At 36.2% G+C, this 20,310-nt stretch overlaps 1 protein-coding gene and 1 long non-coding RNA gene across 6 annotated transcripts in view; one reads left to right on the forward strand and one right to left on the reverse strand.

Moving 5' to 3' along the window:
* The window catches only part of LOC107694196 (guanine nucleotide-binding protein G(i) subunit alpha-1-like), a 29,852-nt gene extending 9,856 nt beyond the window's left edge, over nucleotides 1-19,996 (forward strand). The window contains exons 2-10 of one of the 5 annotated variants that reach the window (XM_016493835.1): nucleotides 6,100-6,142; nucleotides 6,226-6,367; nucleotides 7,300-7,457; nucleotides 13,141-13,269; nucleotides 14,733-14,862; nucleotides 15,321-15,474; nucleotides 15,927-15,958; nucleotides 16,494-16,669; nucleotides 18,981-19,996. In XM_016493835.1, the coding sequence (XP_016349321.1) occupies nucleotides 6,100-6,142; nucleotides 6,226-6,367; nucleotides 7,300-7,457; nucleotides 13,141-13,269; nucleotides 14,733-14,862; nucleotides 15,321-15,474; nucleotides 15,927-15,958; nucleotides 16,494-16,652 (947 nt within the window). In that variant the 3' untranslated portion in view covers nucleotides 16,653-16,669; nucleotides 18,981-19,996. Of the gene's footprint in view, nucleotides 1-6,099; nucleotides 6,143-6,225; nucleotides 6,368-7,299; nucleotides 7,458-13,140; nucleotides 13,270-14,732; nucleotides 14,863-15,320; nucleotides 15,475-15,926; nucleotides 16,135-16,481; nucleotides 16,823-18,980 lie in introns of those variants that run through there. The other 4 variants (XM_016493836.1, XM_016493834.1, XM_016493837.1 and 1 more) reach the window with 4 other exon arrangements.
* On the reverse strand, nucleotides 9,607-16,473 carry LOC107694199 (uncharacterized). The gene is made up of 3 exons (XR_001634830.1): nucleotides 16,389-16,473; nucleotides 12,237-12,241; nucleotides 9,607-9,620 (listed from the first exon to the last, which is right to left on the reverse strand). It is a non-coding gene; the product is annotated as an uncharacterized LOC107694199 (long non-coding RNA).
* Nucleotides 19,997-20,310: the final 314 nt, after the last annotated feature.

Genomic DNA, 20,310 nt, shown 5'->3' on the forward strand with positions numbered 1-20,310 from the left:
GTAGCAGATTGAAAAGTTAGTATCTTTCTACAGTCCAATAGACGGCAGTGCGGTGGTGGCTTGAGTCTGTTGAATGGTGATTTAACGCTACGTTGTCACCTAGTTGGAGAGACTCAATGCTAAGTAAATAAACAACAATGTCCCCATCTTTTACTCTCACAATGAGCTTATCATATCCGTTTGCTACATTAGTAGGGCTCTATGATTTCCGCGATGCAGAAAACATGGATGGAATTGCGGAATCCAATCATGAAAACGGAATTTTCTGTATAACGCGGAATTTCATGGAATTTATCTTATTTTTGATGAATAAATAATACACAGGTCAGTACATATATAGACTGTGTCTGTGATTATTAAACTGCAAAAAGACGATTTAAATACGAATGTTCTGCATGTTCATTTGATTACCAGAAAATACACAACACAAAATTTGTGAAAAAATATTATTCATTATTATTATTATTTATTCATTTTAGATGTTTACATTTGAAAAAGCTGTGCTTCCTGCATAAAACTACCCTGTGAATATTAAACTGCAAAAAGACGATTTAAATACGAATGTTCTGCATGTTCATTGGATTACCAGAAAATACACAACACTAAATATTATTCATTATTATTTATTCATTTTAGATGCTTACATTTGGAAAAGCTGTTCTTCCTGCATAAACCTGCCCCTGTTGGTTTGGCAGTAGCTTGCTTGCCCTACACAGTTACCTTGTTTAATTTCTTAATTCAAGTTATATATATTATGTTCTATTTGTGTTAAGATATTTATAATAAGTGAAGTGAAGTTTACTGTTAAGTGCACTGATGTCAGACTCATTTTGAATAATAAAGTTTATTGTTAAATTGTTAAATACCCTGCCTCCATTACATAGGCCTATGTTTGTCACATCAAGTGTTTGATCACCACATTTGAGTTATCATTGCAAAAAATGTGTTTATGTATATATATTCTGTTTATGTAGGCTATATACTGTATTCTTTATACAGTACCAGACTATACTGTACTATAATATAGCCTACACATAAAGAATATCGGCCGATATATCGTTATCGGACTTTTTTTACTCCCTAATATCGGTATCGGCCCCCAAAAAACCCATATCGGTCGGGCTCTAATTAAGATTATGCTATTCATAAAATATTTGATTAGTAGACTAATCAAAGGAAAAATACTCGGGATTTTTCTCAACACTGAGTGGCTTACATAATCACATAGGACCTGAAAAGAACACATGTACTTTAATGATGCCTGAGGTGAAATGCAGTGTATGCATAATAAAGGAAGAGGAGAAAAGATAATATTTTTCTTCATACAAAAGGCGGCAAACAAGCATAACAAGGTGTGTTTTGCAGGTTTTACAGTTCCTTTGTTATTGTTCTAAATAAAACCATGAAATCCAGTCTTAATCATTACCTGCACATATTTTATTTGCAATAATTTACATACAATTACTTAAATTGAATTAACGCAATTGTCTATGCATGCCTATTATTAACATATTGGCTGTTTATTAGTACTTATAAGGCAGATATTCTACATGACCATATTCTACATCCCTAATCCTACCCGATACCTAAACTTAACTACCTTACTAACTATTAATAAGCAGAAAATTAGGAGTTTTTTGAGGCAAAAGTTGTAGTTAATGGTTTGTTAATAGTGTGAATTGGACCTTAAAATGAATTGTGACCAAAATGAATTGTTACTTTATTTTATACATTGGCAAATCACAATTATTTTTTTTAAACGTTAGCTGTAAAGCAAAGCATGTCAGGTTCTTCGGGGTAAGCTGTTCCAGTGGATCAAATAAAGGTGATCATGAGATTTGCCTCCAAATGTAGGAAATAGATACACAGAAATAATAAATCTTAAATTGTCTAAGTGGCAAGTCTGCTGATTTATCTATTATAGAATCAGACATATAATTACTATATTATAAATAAAATCAATGGTATTTGAATGCCTTTTACAAAACAAGTAGTTTCCAAGGCAATGTAAAAGTATTACTTTTTATTTATTAAGATATATGCATTCTTGAATGGGATCTAACCGACCAAAAATGCATTGTGGACACTTTTTTAATGCAAAATCATTTCTTATTTTGTTTCTTTAATTTTGGAATGAAATATAGCCTAAAAATTTCTCTGTGAGACCCACTAAAGAAGAAAACGGTTCATCCAAGGCAATTCCAGCATTTGTTGACATTTGTTTATCACACCTCAGCAGGTTTGCTCACAGTGTCCCGACAACTTCTACCTAATTTGTAAGTTTACAAGGTGTTCAAGTGTGTCATGATGGGTGTTCGCTTGTGAGGAACCGCTTGGTTCGTTCAGTCCACCAAAGGAAGCAATGAATTATCAGCCAGGCAGATTAATCGGTTGATATTTGCTAATGTTGACATTTTCTCATTTTGGTACTGTAGTCATTTTTTAGTACCATGCAGATAAATGACAAACCAAGTGAAGCTTTTCTGATGCTTCCTCTCATTTGGAATCTTGATGTTGTCACAGCTAAAATCTTCTATTATAAGCAAATGACTAATTTATGGCTGATTAAATGTGCATCCTTTTTTATAGTTTTATACTAAATGGTTATAGTATCAACATATATCAATAAATTATATCAACAAATCATTAAAGTTCCAACAATTTACACTGCATATTTACATCCAGACCCTTGACCGTACAACATGGGCCACCAGAAACGACGATCAAACAGAAGAGGTTTATCTGCCACAATGTAATGACACACGCTTTATGCGCACAATCAGCAGGAAGCCAAGAGCAAGTTACTATGACAAACAGGGATTATCATGCATTACTGAAAACGCATGCATATGAGCGATACACTGCAGAGCTGCTTTTCGCTGGCATGCGCCCATCAGGTATCTGAGCCCTCTTTGGCAGCATGTCCTCAGAAACAGGGCCAGTTGCTATGGCACTGTGACGAGAGTTCGGACTCGAGCATTTGATCACACGTGTCAAGTGGACAAAAGCTAGATGAGTGTAATTGTGCCACGGCTCACAGATCATCCACAGTTCATTTTCATGAATAGAAACTGGCTCGCACCTTGTTCCTCTAGTGGCATGTTTCTCTGGGTTTGTCCGATGCTTTATTAAGATCTCTCCCAGGTTGCTTTAGCCCTGGAGGGCTGTTTCCAGCACTGCTCATAACACAGTTTCTTGTTATAAAAACATACACCTCTATTTTCCGATTCAGTGGTTTAATATTCCGCCACAGCCTGTCGGAATTCTTCCATTACAGGTGTAATAATGTTTTAGCTTTTAAAAACAGTTGGATAGAAATTAAATGTCTGTTTTGTTTTCCATGGCAGGAGCTGAATTTACACACAGATAACAGGGAGCAAAACACACAAGGGCGTGTTTTAACCCTCATTTTTTCCTATCTATTAATTTATTCAAAAATACATTCAAATTGTAATTCATACATTCAATCAACTGAATTGTTATTGAATTGGTACAATATACTAAAAGTAAAACTATTAAAAAATTAATTTTCACTAATCAAAATAAAGCTGAACTAAAATAAAATATAAAATGTTTTCTTGGCTGAACTGACATCATTTTAAGTTGATGTATTAAAACTTAAACTGAAATGAAAATTAATTAAAGTTATATAGAATTATTTACAAATTACATAAATTTATAAATAAAAATATTAAATAGACAATTAAAAGGACAAGTAGCACATAACTAGATAAAATTAAAGTGAAAACTGAAAATATGAAACAAAAGTAAAAATGTAAATACTACAGTATAAATAATAATATTTGTGTGTGTGTGTGTGTGTGTGTGTGTATGTGTGTCCAAAACATCAGATATCATACTGAAGAAAAGGGTCTGATTAAAAGAATTAAATTCTTAAAAAGAAAATATTACTGAGTAGTTCAGCATACACTTATTTTATTTTTTAATATTTTCAATATTTTAAACAATGTATTCAGCAATATGTAAATTAAATTAATATGAGCTACCTTTGTGTATTGTGTTATACTAGAACAATTACTGTCCACAAAGTGATGGTCTATTATTTGATTCTATTGTGCTGAAATGGCCGAACCAACTTATCAGATGCTGGTCTTTGATCAGGCACTAAGCCTTTGGCAAAGAGCTGTACACACTCTACTGAAAGTACCTTGACCATTTAAAGGGTTTGTTCACACCAAACTGAAAATTCTGTCATTAATTACTCACCCTCGTGTCGTTCCAAACCCGTAAGACCTTCATTCATCTTCGGAACACAAATTAAGATATTTTTGATGAAATGTGAGAGCTCTCAGACCCTGCATAGACAGCAACGCAACTGTAATGTTCCCAGGTCCAGAAACGTAGTAAGGACATCGGTAAAACAGTCCATGTGACATCAGTGGCTCAACTTCAGTTTTGCGAAGCTACGAGAATACTTTTTGAGCACAAAGAAAACAAAAATAATTTTTTTAACAATTCTTCTCCCTTGAGTTACGTCTTCCACAATTTTGGAGAGTACCCAATAGCGTAATCTACGTAATCAGCGTTGTTTACGTTCGGGGAGAAAATGCGCGCATGAACGTAATCTGCGTAATCAGCGTTGTTTACGCTTAGGGGAAAGCGTGTGTATGCATTGTGATACTCTCTAAAATGGTGAAAGACGTAACTCGGGGGAGAAGGATTGTTGAAAAAATTAAGTTATTGTTTTCTTTGTGCTCAAAAAACGAAGGTCTTACGGCTTTGGATTGACATGAGGGTGAGTAATCAATGACAGAATTTTCATTTTGGGGTGAACTAACCCTTTAAATGGTCTAAACTTGGTAACGTTTGCATAATACAAGCACGAATATCAGAAAGGCATGTGGTGTGGTGAATTTAATTTGCTTAAAAGGGTAGACCAACCATTAAAAGTCAATTTTGACAACTGAAATATCACATTTTTGTACCGACGAACACATTTCCCATCAGCCATTGGTCGAACAAACAGATTGCCCCATCCCAAAATGCAATTGAAGATATGTACAGAAATACATTCTTAAAAATAAAGGTTCTTTATTGGCATCTATGGTTGCATGAAGAACCTTTAACTTCACACTAAATGTTCTTCACACACACAAAAAAATGTTTCTTTTAAGAACTGTTCACTCAAAAGTTCAAGAAACACAAAATGGTTATTCTTCTGTGACATCAATGAAAAAACAACCTTTTGGAACCTTTATTTTTTAAGAGTTAAAGAACACAATCTGTTTGACAAGTGCATTTAACTCTGTAGGGCTTTTCTGTTCAGATCAAGACAGCACACACATAGCAGTGGAGTTTTCTGTCTCAGTGCTAGGGAACGATATCCCAGATAAGCTGGTTGGTTCAATTGGATTCTATAAGTGGAGCCATTATTGAACCAATCAATGCAGCAGTAGGAGCTGACAGAGTTTACCAGCAGTGCACATTTATAAACATACAAGGGACTGGACTAGTAAGTGTGGTCCAATGATTTTATCTACTCAGCATTTTATTTATTCACCCTTATGCCAAGCCATATGCCTTCTTTCTTCACAAATGGAGATGTTTTGCACAATGTTCACACTGCTCTTTTCCATACAATGAAAGTAGATGGGGACTGCGACTTTTCAACTCCATAAACATTCTTTGAAACTACTTCACGGAAGATAGAAAGCCATACACGCTCGGAATGACATGAAGGAGTAAATGTGGGAGATTTTTAATTTTTGGATGAACTATTCCTTCAACCACCACTCTGAGAAGTTAATGAAATATTCATAGGCAATAATGAAATAATGAAAGCGTTAGAATGACTATGTACAACAATGTTCAGTGTCTTAGATCTTGTATTTTCAGGATCTTGTCTACATCGCTCTACAGGGTTTTAAAAATTCACACGGGCTTCTCAGAAACGAAGCACCAAACTGCAACGTTCAAAGGCTTTTGAATCTGTCTTTTTTCCTCATTTTCTGTCTTGTGGGGCTCATACATTAACTCAGACATTTTGTTGTTCTTGAAATTCATTATGTCTAGACACTTGTGCTACTTTTATTGTTTGTAGACAGATAAGCTAACTCTTACGCAACTGCTCTTTGACAGGTGCTGGGGAGTCTGGGAAGAGCACAATAGTCAAACAAATGAAGTAAGTGCTCTAATTAGTACTCTAATTACGCTTCAGTTTTATGCTGAATATCATTTATTGGTTACTCATATCTCTTTATATAGAATCATCCATGAGGCAGGCTACTCGGAGGAAGAGTGCAAACAGTACAAAGCTGTTGTCTACAGCAACACTATTCAGTCTATCATCGCCATCATTCGCGCCATGGGGCGACTCAAGATCGATTTCGGAGATGCAGCACGAGCGGTGAGTCACAGGATTGGTGGCCTGGTGCGCTTCATGTTACAGCCCACTTGTGTAGATTCACAGACACTATAAGAATGTGAATGAACGGGAGAAACTGTAACGGTCCATATGGCGGCTGAAAGTTCAATGAAATGAATCATCTTTGATAGTGAATGTTTAGTTCGGAAATTGCAATTGATGAAAAATTGGATTCAAATGTGCAATGACTGAAATACACTTAAAAAATAAATAAAACAAGACAATAGCTATGTTTCCATCTAAAGATGCGAATTTAACTTATGCGCAAAACTAGAATATCGCATAAAATATTTTCGAATAAAGCACCGTTCCATCCAACGAGTCAAAGAGAACTAAATTGTCACTTCCTGATAAACTGGCACTAAATATCACTAAGAAAAGTCGAAGAAGCCACTGAATATAATAATTTTCATTTATGATAAATTACTTGCACCTCAGAGCGAGCAAACGAAACAATAAATGCTGTCATTGCTTTTGGAGGTGGATGCATTATACAGAAGTCAATTATACAGAAATACTTGGATGACAGACTTTGCAGACATTTCAGAACGACCAAAACAACATTTCAGATGCTGTGAACGAGATCGGTCCACCGGTTAGTCAAGTTATCCCGTCCCATCGTGCAAAGTCACGTGACTTTTTTATGCGCATGGTGGAATTTATTCAGTAAAAGTGTTTCCATCGTAGTTTAGTGTGCATTTTTTCTTATCGGATAAAAGGTTTATCCTACTCAATTGTGCTCATACGTTTTTTATGCGCATTTTTTGAATTTATGGGCATCTTGGCATTTCCATCCAGTGTTTTTTTAATGCAATATTCCAAAATGCGCATAAAAATAGGTGGATGGAAACATAGCTAATGATAATTGAATGCATGGAAGAATTAAAATCTGCTGTTCTCTCTTTGTGTCTCAGGATGACGCGAGGCAGTTGTTTGTGTTGGCGGGCAGTGCTGAAGAGGGTTTCATGACAGCCGAGCTGGCTGGAGTGATAAAGCGTTTGTGGAAGGATGGAGGAGTGCAGGCCTGTTTCAGTCGATCCAGAGAGTACCAGCTCAATGATTCTGCAGCATAGTGGGTATCTTTGTCTTTTCTCTACACATTTAAGTCCCCATTCTGTTTTCCTGTCTGTTGCATATGTACTCTGCTTCACCTTACACTAGAGACCTGCACTCCCGCGGGAGTACCGCGGGACCCGCGATACCCAACGCAACAGGGTGCGGCACGGGACAACTCTTGATGGGCGAGTACGGGTGCGGGCGGGAAGAGACTTGTGTGTGTGCGGGATGCGGGAGAATAAAATGATTCGCGGGACTCCCGCAAAATAGAAATGATCTAAACATAAAGTGTCTAAAACATATAAATTGTTATTTATCTGTTGCACTAAAGCAAAAAGAACAACTAATATTAACATTAAAATGATTAACGCGCAAGCTAGACATAGCCTAGTTTCCATTTATAATGTAGCCAATCACAGACTCAGCTGTTGATTTCTGGAACGCAATGGCCAATCAGAGGTGATCAAGTTAGAATCTACTCACCGCAGTGCTGAAATTGCGTGCTCACGAATCCTCTCATTTTAGACACTCTGAAAGATTCATTGTGCATATATTTAGTATATTTAGTGTTATAACAGAGCTTTATGAGATCGCGATTAACTGAGATGTCAGCTTTTTGTGATAATAAAGGAAGTGTGCTGCTCGCATTCTGCCATGCCAAACCATGCACGCAGCAGCCCATGCTTGCTTTCTGTAAAAAATAACAGTGGTTGTGAATGTTGATGCTTAGTCTAAATAACAAATATTTTATCGGTAGTAGTTCGTTATGTTTATGCTGGGATGTTGTGGAGCTTAGGAGATGTTACAGAACCATTTCATGTAAATTTCTTCAATGTACTTAAAACAATCTATATAGATTACTTTTATGCGGGCGGGAGCGGGACAAAACATGAATGTCGCGGGCGGGAGCGGGACCAGATAAGATATATTTTTGCGGGAGCGGGTGGGCGCGGGACAGAATCTTGCGGGAACGGGTGGGAGCGGGACTGAAAAATCCGTCCCGCGCAGGTCTCTACCTTACACCACATCCTAACCAAGTGTGAAGCGATAAAGTACTAAGCGATGAATCACCCCACAGGAAAAAGAAAAATCACAACCGAGATTTCTTTAATATTTCAATTGGAGAGCAAACTGAAACTACAGCATCTATGATAATGACCCTAGTAATCTGTGTCTCTTCTAGAGTTTCAGAATGTATCACACACTAACACACCAAAGCCTGCAATCAGAAGTTGGATATCTCAATACGATCTCAGCTTTTCTAAATACATTCTTTCAAAACCAAATTATGAGCTATACTATCCAAATATATCATTATATTACATTATATGCATTATTTAACTCTTACAATATGTCAACGGTTGTCTCATTTGTATCGGTTTTTACGTCTTCTAACAGATTTAAGATGGATATTCTGACACAAAGTTGGCACTTAAATGAAACATAATTGAAAAACCTTCTTGTTGGAGATTTCCTCTGTGATTTTTTTTTGTCCAAGGTGACTTTAAAGACGGGCATCATATTTTGTCAGTTGTTTGGTTTCTATAGAATGCAACAATCAGGTTCTGGAAGTAAGAATCCCATTCATTTTCTCCATAGGGGAATTTATTTATTAAATGTCAACTTATAGACCCTTTTAGGGCCGACGTCACAATTACATCACAGCGCTAGCTGGAGGCAAAACAAAGGGAAAACTGGAGGCGGCCAATTCAAACCAGCGCAGATTCGGCTACATAAGGAGCTTTAAATGTCATCTTGTTGTGATGTTGGGTGCCAGAATCGACGTAATACAGCCTCAAATTAGAAATTTGATCGCATATCTGCTGCCACTGCCAGACAAAAAACCGACGACAGCTGTGGTTAAATGCGATAAAACAAGCAGACTGGAGAGAAACGATTGTCAAAAATGCTCGTGTTTGCAGCGCACACTTCTTATCAGAAAAGGTTCAATAAAGTATTGTCTTTTGTTGTTATGGGTGCGTCTAAAGATTTCTTATGCATCTCACGACTATTTCGTGTATGAATTCATGTCTGTGTGCATGTGTGTAAAACAACAAACTGATGATTTATATATATAATCATTTGTAGTTGTATATACGTTGTTATGATTAATTGTGGCTGGAATAATAATGTAGCTGTAAAAATAGTTGCCTGCTGAAATTGAAATGTGTATATATATCTTCATGACTAGATAGACACGGTGAGTTTGTCTTTACTATTAGGGCTGCACGATATATTGTTTCAGCATCGATATCGCGATGTGCGCATCTGCGATAGTCACATTGCAGGATGTGCGATGTTTAGTATACTGATCGGTTATATTTATACTGACCGTTTTCTTTGCTCACACACAGACACCGCGTCTACACCTAGAGTCATTAAATTAAAATGTACTCATTGATTCAGTCATTAAATGTAATTTTTGAAAATAAACATTTTCTTCAAAACAATATGAAACCAAAATGAATACACAAGGCATATTTCTAAAAATTTGGAACAGGCACTATTTTTAAGATAATGCTTATTTTGTAAACGTATATAATTGTACAATTTATAGTGTTTAGTATAAGTGTTTATATAAAATCAATAACGGATTTATATTTTAGGTTTTAATTAAATTACATCTTTAACAATGGGACTGTAGCTCTTTACACAGTCTTGTACCTTTTGTGATTCACCTCAAAGCTAGTTGGTTTGGCTCATAGCCTATCATTCTTTAACAAATACTTTTTTAATATCCCAAATAGAATGAAAAACCTTCCAGAACCAAGGCAGCTGAAAAAGCGGTCAAGCAAGGCTGCACTCTATTTTAACTGCTCCACCCACATTGAAATCTCATTGGTCCAAAATTCAAATATGTAACATATCATGACTTGAAGTCCTCATTAGCTGTGTTTTTTGCTTCACATTATTTTGCTCTCTGCGGAGATGTTTCATGTTTCACCTAGTTGGGACGGAGATGAATCACCTCATAACTTTTTGTTTTTGTCCTCTACAGCCATTCTTTATTTATCTCTCTATCTGTCTACCTCACATACCATCCTCCCTTCCTATCTCTCTCAACCCGTTCACCTTTTTGGGTGCTCAACCGTTCATTCCCCCTTCTGTTTTCTAGTTCCCTCCCCTTTTGTTTTTCTTATTCACCGAACATCAGCCACTGCCAAAACAGCAAGTTCAAACAGCTTTATCAGGTACACTGAGATCTCCTGTCTTACTGTATCCAGACTCTCACTGTTTGAGCCTTAAACGAGCTTGTCAATATTTGCACCGCTGTAGCTGCCTGCTTCCTAGAACATGCCATTACCCTCGACTCGGAAAACCCGCCTGTCCGACACTAGCCACACGTTTACGACGTTGATTTCATGTGAGAAAAATACACAGAAGAAAGTGTGTCACATGCTACAGTTGAAGCATGCAAATATGTGTGGGTGCGTGTTAAAGTTTCATGTTGCATCAAACCTTTGCTAAAGACAAAGGAGTTAAAGATAGCAAGTACAGATAACAATTATGTAGTGTACTCAAAAATTCCTGTTTCTCTTAATCAAATAGTAATGCCACTGCTGTTCTCGTACAACTGTGTGTGTGTGTTCAAGTAACCATCTACTGTCTATTAGACACAGTTGACTTGCACCGTGGCTAAGCATGAATGTCCCCCCTCCCCACTGCCCCGCTGACTTGCACTCACATCACACTTTAACAGGCCTGGGCACGCTTACGTCATTATGATGCAAGTGCAAAAAAACAGGAATGGTAACTTTGCGGCTTATTATTTTGAGTGGTTTGGGGTGCTGTGACACGTGGTCCTCTTGCATGTGTAATATATGTTACTTAATTATTCTATCGCTTATGTCGTGCAGAAAGACTTTCAAGGTCTGTGGTTAGTGCTCACACTATATATGTTCTGAGTTCAACCGAACCAGTATGGTATGGAGCGATCACTATAGTCAAACAAACATGCTTCATATTGCCTAGTGTGGGTACACTGAATAGAACTTCATAAGCATCTGATCTGAAAAGCTCCATATTGTTTTGTGGGACAAATACTTATAAGTAGAACCAATTTTTTATTATTTCTTTTTCCATTCATTCATGTTCTAAACACTTGTCCTACGCAGGGTTGCAGGAAGGCTCAAGCCTATACAGAATCTCAGGCATCTATAGGCAGGTCGTTTTATTAGGAGGATCTTTTTAATATTTTTAATACAATAACAAGGCTAAATTATCAACAGATTATGTAAAATAATTATGTAAAATATGCATTATGAATATTTATTATTATTATGGTCACACTTTATTTTAAGATCCAATTCTCGCTATTAACAAACGATTAACTACAACTTTGCCTCAATAATTTCCTAATTTGCTGCTTATTAATAGTTAGTAAGGTAGTTGTTAAGTTTAGGTATTGGGTAGGATTAGGGATGTAGAATATGCTCATGCAGAATATGTGCTTTAAGTACCAATAAACTGCCAATATGTTAATAATAGGCATGCTAATAAGCAACTAGTTAATAGTAAGAGTTTGGTCCCTATACTAAAGTGTTACCACCATTATTATTAGTAGTAGTAGTATTGGAATAATTCAAATAAACATAAAATTTGATAATGAATATTGATTTTTATTATTTTAGTATTATGTCTAACTTGATGAATCAAAGGCAAAAGCATATCATGAAAGTAATATTTAATAATTGGGTAACACTTTAGTATAGCGACCAATTCTCGCTATTAACTAGTTGCTTATTAGCATGCCTATTATTAACATATTGGCTGTTTATTAATACTTATAAAGCACATATTCTGCATGACCATATTCTGCATCCCTAATCCTACCCAATACCTAAACTTAACAACTACCTTACTAACTATTAATAAGCAGCAAATGAGGAGTTTATTGAGGCAAAAGTCGTAGTTAATGGTTTGTTAATAACGAGAATTGGACCTTAAAATAAAGTGTGAAATTTGAAAAAGATTCACAGTTTCATTATCAATAAAACCATGGTATTAGCTGTACTTTCCAGTATTGAATGGCACTTTTCAGTATTGAAAATATCTATCTCTGCTGTTCTGTTCTCTGTACGTTTTTTGGGGGGGATTCCAGGATTGCCTTCTCTTTTACAAATACATTTGAATGTTGAGTTTTATAATTAATCTAAAATGAAGTGCCTTATAAGGTTTCCTTTTAGAAAGGTGTTTGCATCAGTAACATGACCGTGGGTAAGTGGGTAGCTCGCTAGGTTGTGGAACAGAGCTTCTATGTAAATTTGTGTGTGTGTGGTAGATGTCTCAGTTGTATATTTGTGAGTGCGTAATGGAGTTTGGCTTTTGTTTACGCCGTTACTAAGCATTACCAAATCGCGAGCTAAACTGTGGCCTCTGTCACACCATTTTAGTCAGGACCGTGAACATCATATGAAGTGGGCAGTTGGCAGACGTTATGGCACAATGTTTGTTTTTCAGGAAACGGCCCTGCTGACTGTTGTGCAATTGTTTGAGCGGCCTTGTGTGTGTGTGTGTGTGTGTGTGTGTGTATAAAAATTTGTTTTAGCAGGGGATCATCTCCACCCAGGGATTGCCGGTCTACCCCTGTTCCCGTCTCGTGAGAAACCCTGGCTGGACTTTTGGGCCAAGAGATTAACTTAAACCACAAACTTCATTTCATCTGAACTAACCTCTTCCTTCCTGTTATATCTCCACAGCTACCTGAATGATTTAGACAGAATATCGCAGGCCACCTACATACCCACTCAACAGGATGTGCTGAGGACCCGAGTCAAAACCACAGGCATTGTCGAGACACACTTCACTTTCAAAGACCTCCACTTCAAGTGAGCACTTCAGGTTACTTTATTCCATAACTGCCAAAAATATATTCTTGGCTAATCTTATTTCAACCCAAAGAAATTTCTTTGTAAGAAAAAAATAATTTCTTATAAAGAAATTTATAAGAAATTATATTTTGCACAAAAATCAAGCCTATTTCATTAAGACACTTTTTGTTCTCCAATTCTCAATAGCTTACAATAATGCAATAAAATCTCGTTATTATTAAAGTGAGAAAATATTACTATTAAATATATACTACACAATATTTTATATACTTACAAATATTTAAATTGAGATTTGCATTTGTAGAATGTAATTGTACAATTATACATTATGGCAGTATTTTTTGTACTGAATTTATGCTGATTGTAATAAAAAATTATTTACTAAATATTACAGTAATGGAAAATTTAGGAAAAATATGTTTAATTCTCACTGAAATTATAATACAAAAATCTTAAAGTAATAGCTCACCCAAAAATGAAAATGTTGTCATCATTTATGTCGTTCCAAATCTGTATGAGTTACTTTTTTGTGTTGAACAAAAAAAGATATTTTGAAGATGCTGATAATCAAACAGTTATTGGTCCCCATTGACTTCCATAGTATTTCTTTCTCTACTATGGAAGTCAATGGGGACCAACAACTGTTTGGTTCTTCAAAATTCTTCAAAATATCTTCTTTTGTGTTCAACATAAGAAAGAAATTCATACAGGTTTGGAACGACATGAGGGTAAGTAACTGATGACAAAAATTTTTTGGGTGAACTAGCCTATTCCTTTAATGGTTCAAAAATCGATTTATTATTTTTCTTTTATATACACACACACACATATACACACACACATATATATATATATATATATATGGGTAAACATGACCACATAATGAAGTATGCATAGTATACATAATATAAGTATTTGCATATCCACAGATTGAACTATTAGGAACTACTTCATAATATTTGTATTGAGTTTTGTTGTCAAATCTTGGTAGACTGTGCAAATACTGTGTGACTGCAATCATGTGCAAGAGTGATAGAAAAGAGAAGCAGAGAGAGACAAATAGAGAAGTGTCACTCTCGAACTGGTTTGCACTCTGATTCAGACAGGAAGAGGAAGTACATATCGTCAGTTTCTTTGCCCATTTTTAGCTATAGAACTTTCAGAGTTGAAAACTAATGTCCAACTCAATATCCGTGCATATGCTCTGTATTTGTATGGTTATTAGATCATCACAGCAGTAGCTTCGCAACATGCTAACACCAAACCCTATTAAAAGCAATGTGAGTTGAGTATACACTTTTTTTAGGGGGGCACACAGAATTGCAGTCTATGTAGCAAGTACCACATCAATAATTTCTGTGGTTTCATTTCAGCTAGTATGCCCCTTAATTTAGCAAGGCAGCTCACTAGTTTCGAGTTACAGAAACTTGATAACCATTTTAAAATGTCATGTATTTCAGGATGTTTGATGTTGGGGGTCAAAGGTCGGAGAGGAAAAAATGGATCCACTGTTTTGAAGGTGTAACTGCCATCATCTTCTGTGTGGCACTGAGCGATTATGACCTGGTGCTGGCCGAAGATGAAGAGATGGTACGAAAATACTTCCTGTTATTTAAAAAAATACCGAATTACAGTGTATATGTGAATCTGTATTGGATGAATGAGGGGTAAACTAAGCCTGACGAGAAAACCAATTCCTGCATTTATCATATAATCCATGCCAACGTCATATTGATTCAGATTGAGTCCTACTTTATTAAGCGTTCGCAAACATATATTGATTGATTTAATGGTAAATGGCAGAGGGCTAAAGCACATCTCCACCCCTATATTCCATAAATCAAGCTTTTGAGCTGCGTTGAAAGGCAACTCGATACAAAGCTCGGCATGCAGTCATTAAATGATCACAGAGTAGACCGTGTATATTATTGTGTAATATAATATGGTGTTTAAAGATGGTTCTAAGCCAAGATGCTCTATCGACACCCACTTTCTAGTTCACTAGTCCTTATTTCTTATGTTCAATCAACCAATTTCTTTTTCTGTAGAACCGAATGCACGAGAGCATGAAGCTGTTTGACAGCATCTGCAACAACAAGTGGTTCACGGACACATCTATCATTCTGTTCCTCAATAAGAAAGATCTGTTTGAGGAGAAAATCAAGAGGAGCCCACTCACCATCTGCTACCCAGAATACGCAGGTCAGACCCCGATACTGGATTTGATACTAGATTTTACACACACACACACACACACACACACACACACACAGGTTTGTTTTTTATATTGTTAGAATTCTAAACCTAAAAAGAAAAATAAAGTGCTGTTTTGTTATTTTAGTATCATTGATATATAGATTTTGTTAATATTTTGAATTAGATTTTTTGTAATTTTCTATTTAAATGTTGGTAATTTTGTTGTGTTTTGTCTTTTTTTTTTTTTCATTTGTTGTTATTTTAACGTCTATATTTTTAAATTAAGTTCTAATTGTAATCTTAGTTAAATTAGTACTTCAACTAACTAATTAACTTATTATGACTGGAAAAAAAATTCTGTGTTCCTTTATACATTACATTGTTTCTGGTTATTTTATGTCACAGGAACAAGTGACATCACTTCCTCATATTGAAAATATTTCCTGTCCATCTCACAGGGTCAAATACATATGAAGAGGCTGCCGCCTACATTCAGTGTCAGTTTGAAGATCTGAATAAGCGGAAAGATACCAAGGAGATCTACACTCACTTCACCTGCGCCACCGACACCAAGAACGTGCAATTTGTCTTTGACGCAGTGACTGATGTCATCATCAAGAACAACCTGAAGGACTGTGGACTATTCTAGAAGCTGGCCTGTATCTGGTGAGAATCAGCATCCTAAATGTCAAGTGTGCCATGATGGCATGCTGGATTTTCATTTGTTGTTATTTTAACGTCTATATTTTTAAATTAAGTTCTAATTGTAATCTTAGTTAAATTAGTACTTCAACTAACTAATTAACTTTAAACTAAATTAATTTTTTTTTAATGGTTTTGGTTAGTTTCAGTTGACAATAATAACCCTGGATAAAATGTTATATAAAATGTGGACAAAGCTCTAAATTATTATTTAACACACACACATACATGGGCCATTCTAAAGAATTGGTGCAAACTGCAGTGCCACAACCAAAAAACACATTTAAAAAGCATTTAAGTATTCAAATCAGGCCGCTGCCTACATTCAGTGTCAGTTTGAAGATCTGAATAAGCGGAAAGATACCAAGGAGATCTACACTCACTTCACCTGCGCCACCGACACCAAGAACGTGCAATTTGTCTTTGACGCAGTAACCGATGTCATCATCAAGAACAACCTGAAGGACTGTGGACTATTCTAGAAGCTGGCCTGTATCTGGTGAGAATCAGCATCCTAAATGTCAAGTGTGCCATGATGGCATGCTGGCCACACAGTGCATGTTTATATGCTAAATAATCAATAGCCCCGTTTCCACCGCAGGAACTTTCCCCAGGAGCTAGGGACTGTGGGCCGGTACTCGGTGTGTTTCCACCGCAGGAACCAGGATCTAAATAAAGTTCCGGGTAAAAATTTGCCCCTCAGAAAGTCCCTGCTCGTGAGGTAGTACCTTCTCAAAGGTCCGGAACTTTCGGGGGGTGGGACTTAGGCGCTGAACATCCTGATTGGTTGAGTTCACGCAGCATTGTATTTCAACCACCATTTATTCACATAATATTTAAAAATATTACTGTTATTGTGTCACGAAATGTAGTTTTAAAAGTATTTCAGGCGAGAATGTAGTTGTTTTAAACTCAAATCTGCGGTTTATTTATAAAGACAGCGCCTATTTGAAAATGTGCTTCGCCAATTTTGGGGACGTGAGCTCCACGCGATCAGCGGGCACTCAGTGCTCATGTTTCCCGACGAGAGCAGCCTCAACTCGGCTAGTCCTTCTGACATTTGCCACTGGCTCTGATGTTTCCTGATTGATAAACTGATAAACAAGATATAATTCGTTTTGGGTAAATATAACAGGTAATCTTTGGTCTTTATTCTGTTAATCTATTAATATGTTAAAAAGAAAATGAAAAGAGGCAACACTGTTTGATATAATATTTCGTTTCATTGTAATGTATGTATGTTCCCTGAACTACATTTCTGCGTCTGTTAATATGTTTAAATGAAACCGAAAACAGGCAGTGGTGTTTGATATCATATTTCGTCTTATTGTAAATACAGTGAGGAAAATTGCAGTAGCCAAGGCGAGCTGACTGACGTTATCAAGTACGCTTCTGTTTGCAGAATTATCGGACTTGCGTCGTCCAGTCCGTGGGAGTTCACACTCCTGAGTCGAACTCGCGAAGTCCGAACTATCGAGGATGCAAATCCGAAATTTGCGTACTTGGTATTGAGAAACGCGCACAGACCTACGTCACCAGACTCTTTGCCTAATCTTCTTGGTACTTTAGACCGCGATGGAAACGCAGACAGCAACAGTTCTGGGGGAAAAAAAGTTCCTGGGACAAATTGTTCCAGCTAATTTCGGTGGAAAAGTGGCTAATGTTCATATTGCGGATGAAGTCACATAATTGCCCTGGAGCAATCATGGAATAAACATTACAGAACAAATGTGTGTTTAAAGGTCAGGTGTGTACTGTGTAGTTGATTCATTGTTCTGGTAAAGAATTAACATCTTTTGGTGAACTGATTCTTCATGGCATGAGTTTAGGGCCAGACTACCTCCTAAGGGGGTAACAGCTTTTTAAAATATATACTTTTATCTAGCAAAGATAATTCAGATGATAAAAGGGCCTGTGAATATATCTATAATGTTAAAAAGATGTCTATTTCAAATAAATGCTGTTCTTTTGAATGTTCTATTCATCAAAGAATCCTGAGGGGAATATGTATCATGATAGCAAAAAAAAAATCTATCAGTGTTTTCAATATTGACAATAATAATTAAAAAATGTTTCTTGAGAGCCAAATCAGCATATTAGAATTTCTGTAGGATCATGTGACTGTCTGAAGACTGGAGAAATGGCTGCTGAAAATTTCAGCTTAGATAGAATTAATTACATTTCAAAATATATTAAAATAGAAAACAGTTATTTGTAGATATTTACAGTTATTTCACAGTATTACTGTTTTTAGTGGGTTTTTTTATTCTGAAAAAAAGCAGCCTTAAAATCTTACCAATGACAGAGTTTTGAATGGTAATGTATCTATAATCATAACAGTATACTTATTCATTTAATTGAGTCAAAAACAGTGACAGCAGCATTTAACTAAAGATTTTGCTATAGAAAAAGATAAATTAATATGCCTGCCATGAATAATTATCACTGGTTCATGTCTGAACAAACCAATTCACTAACATGAATCAGACTACTCAAAGCTTCTTTCTAGGAAAGCATGTTTGGTTATTTCCTCAGTTGGCTTGGCTGTAAAGTTCTGCATGCAATAAAAATTATAAAAGGTTTCAAATAATGTGTTTTGTCATCCTGAATCTGAATATTTTTGCTTTAGTTTATTGCAAAAATTGGTGTAAAAAAAAATTCCACACTTCACTTTTAAATCATGTTAAATACTGTATTGTAATGGGTGTGAACTAAAATAAAATTTGCAATAAGTAGTTTACTCTTAATGCCTTGTTTATTTGTCATATTTATATATCATATTTAAGTAACTTTTTTTCCCCCCTTTTTAGGTGAAATTAAAGCCAGTTTTGATGTGCATTTTGTTGGAGAAAGATTGCAAGACCAAGTATGGAGAAAATTGGTCTTGGACCAGTGCTGTACATTACGCCACTTTTGACAGCTTTATTTATGGTTTTTGTCTCTGGAAATGTTAAAACGTAGCATTTAAAAATGAATTGTGTCGAATGTTCATATAGTCGTTGCCGTCGCAGCCATGTTGTTTATTTTTCACCCCGAAAACAAGTTTGTTTCTTTTAAATTAGGGATTTCTTTTTATTTTGCTTTCTTGCATCAGAGGAGTTCCCCTTTACTTGTAAAATGTTACACTTTTCTTGCCTTTGCAGTTGTTGCTATGGGGAGAGAGGAGATTGTGCCTCTCAATCCAATTTGTTGGTTCTTGTGCCTTCGCATGCGTTCCTGCAGTCCTTGTCCATTTGCTTGGGTTTGCCTACTGAATATCTCTCCAACGTCAAAAAATTTCATACTGGATGTTACTAATCTGAGAGCACAAATCCTCATATGCATCGAAAGGGAGCGTGTGTGAGAGAGTGTGCGTGTATCTGTTTGCATGTATATATATATATGCCAGTGTAGTGAAAGCTAATGGTTAATACAGTGAGCGGTCCAAACCTTCTGGGTCTCCATGGCAACAAGAGTAGACCAAACAGCCACTTCAGATGGAGATGAGTTCTGTTCAGCTGTCAGGCGCTAAGACGCTCTGCACGCAGGACTTGGAATCTGTCTCTCAAGCACCTGTCATCAGACACTGGCCGCCATTTTAATGGCTTACTGCTTGGAGAATTACGCATCACCAAGAACACCATTGCGAGACAAAGAGACTGACAAGGGGTTCGGGATTTCACAAAGAAAAAAAAACAATATGATAATGTCTGCAAACAGACGTTTGAGGCAAGCGATACTGTTGAGTGATTTTGAAGAAAACTGCCACCTCTGTCTGTGTGTTCTCCATATTGGGGGAACATTTGTACACTCATTTCCCTTATTTTGCTAATAAAAGGCATTTACTTCCTGAGTTGTATTTTTGTAGTCCCTCTACTCATCCCTGTCTTCTCACTGGCTTGAGAAAGAAATTCTAAAGTAGCTGCACATGTATGATATGTGGAGAAAGCAATCCCAAAATGTATTGGCATCGACACAATATAAATACATTTCATTCTGTACCAAAATGTATTGTTAATAGTAATAGTTTAGTGTATTTTTAAATTGATTATTATACCTAATATTCGTGTTATACAATATTTTATGCAAATTAGAATAACACACTAATAGCTTAGCCCATGGGTAGGCAAGTTCGGTCCTAGAGAGCCGCAGTCCTGCAGA

Source organism: Sinocyclocheilus anshuiensis, unplaced genomic scaffold (assembly GCF_001515605.1).
Source record: "Sinocyclocheilus anshuiensis isolate Anshui unplaced genomic scaffold, SAMN03320099.WGS_v1.1 scaffold1003, whole genome shotgun sequence".
NCBI lineage: Eukaryota > Metazoa > Chordata > Actinopteri > Cypriniformes > Cyprinidae > Sinocyclocheilus > Sinocyclocheilus anshuiensis.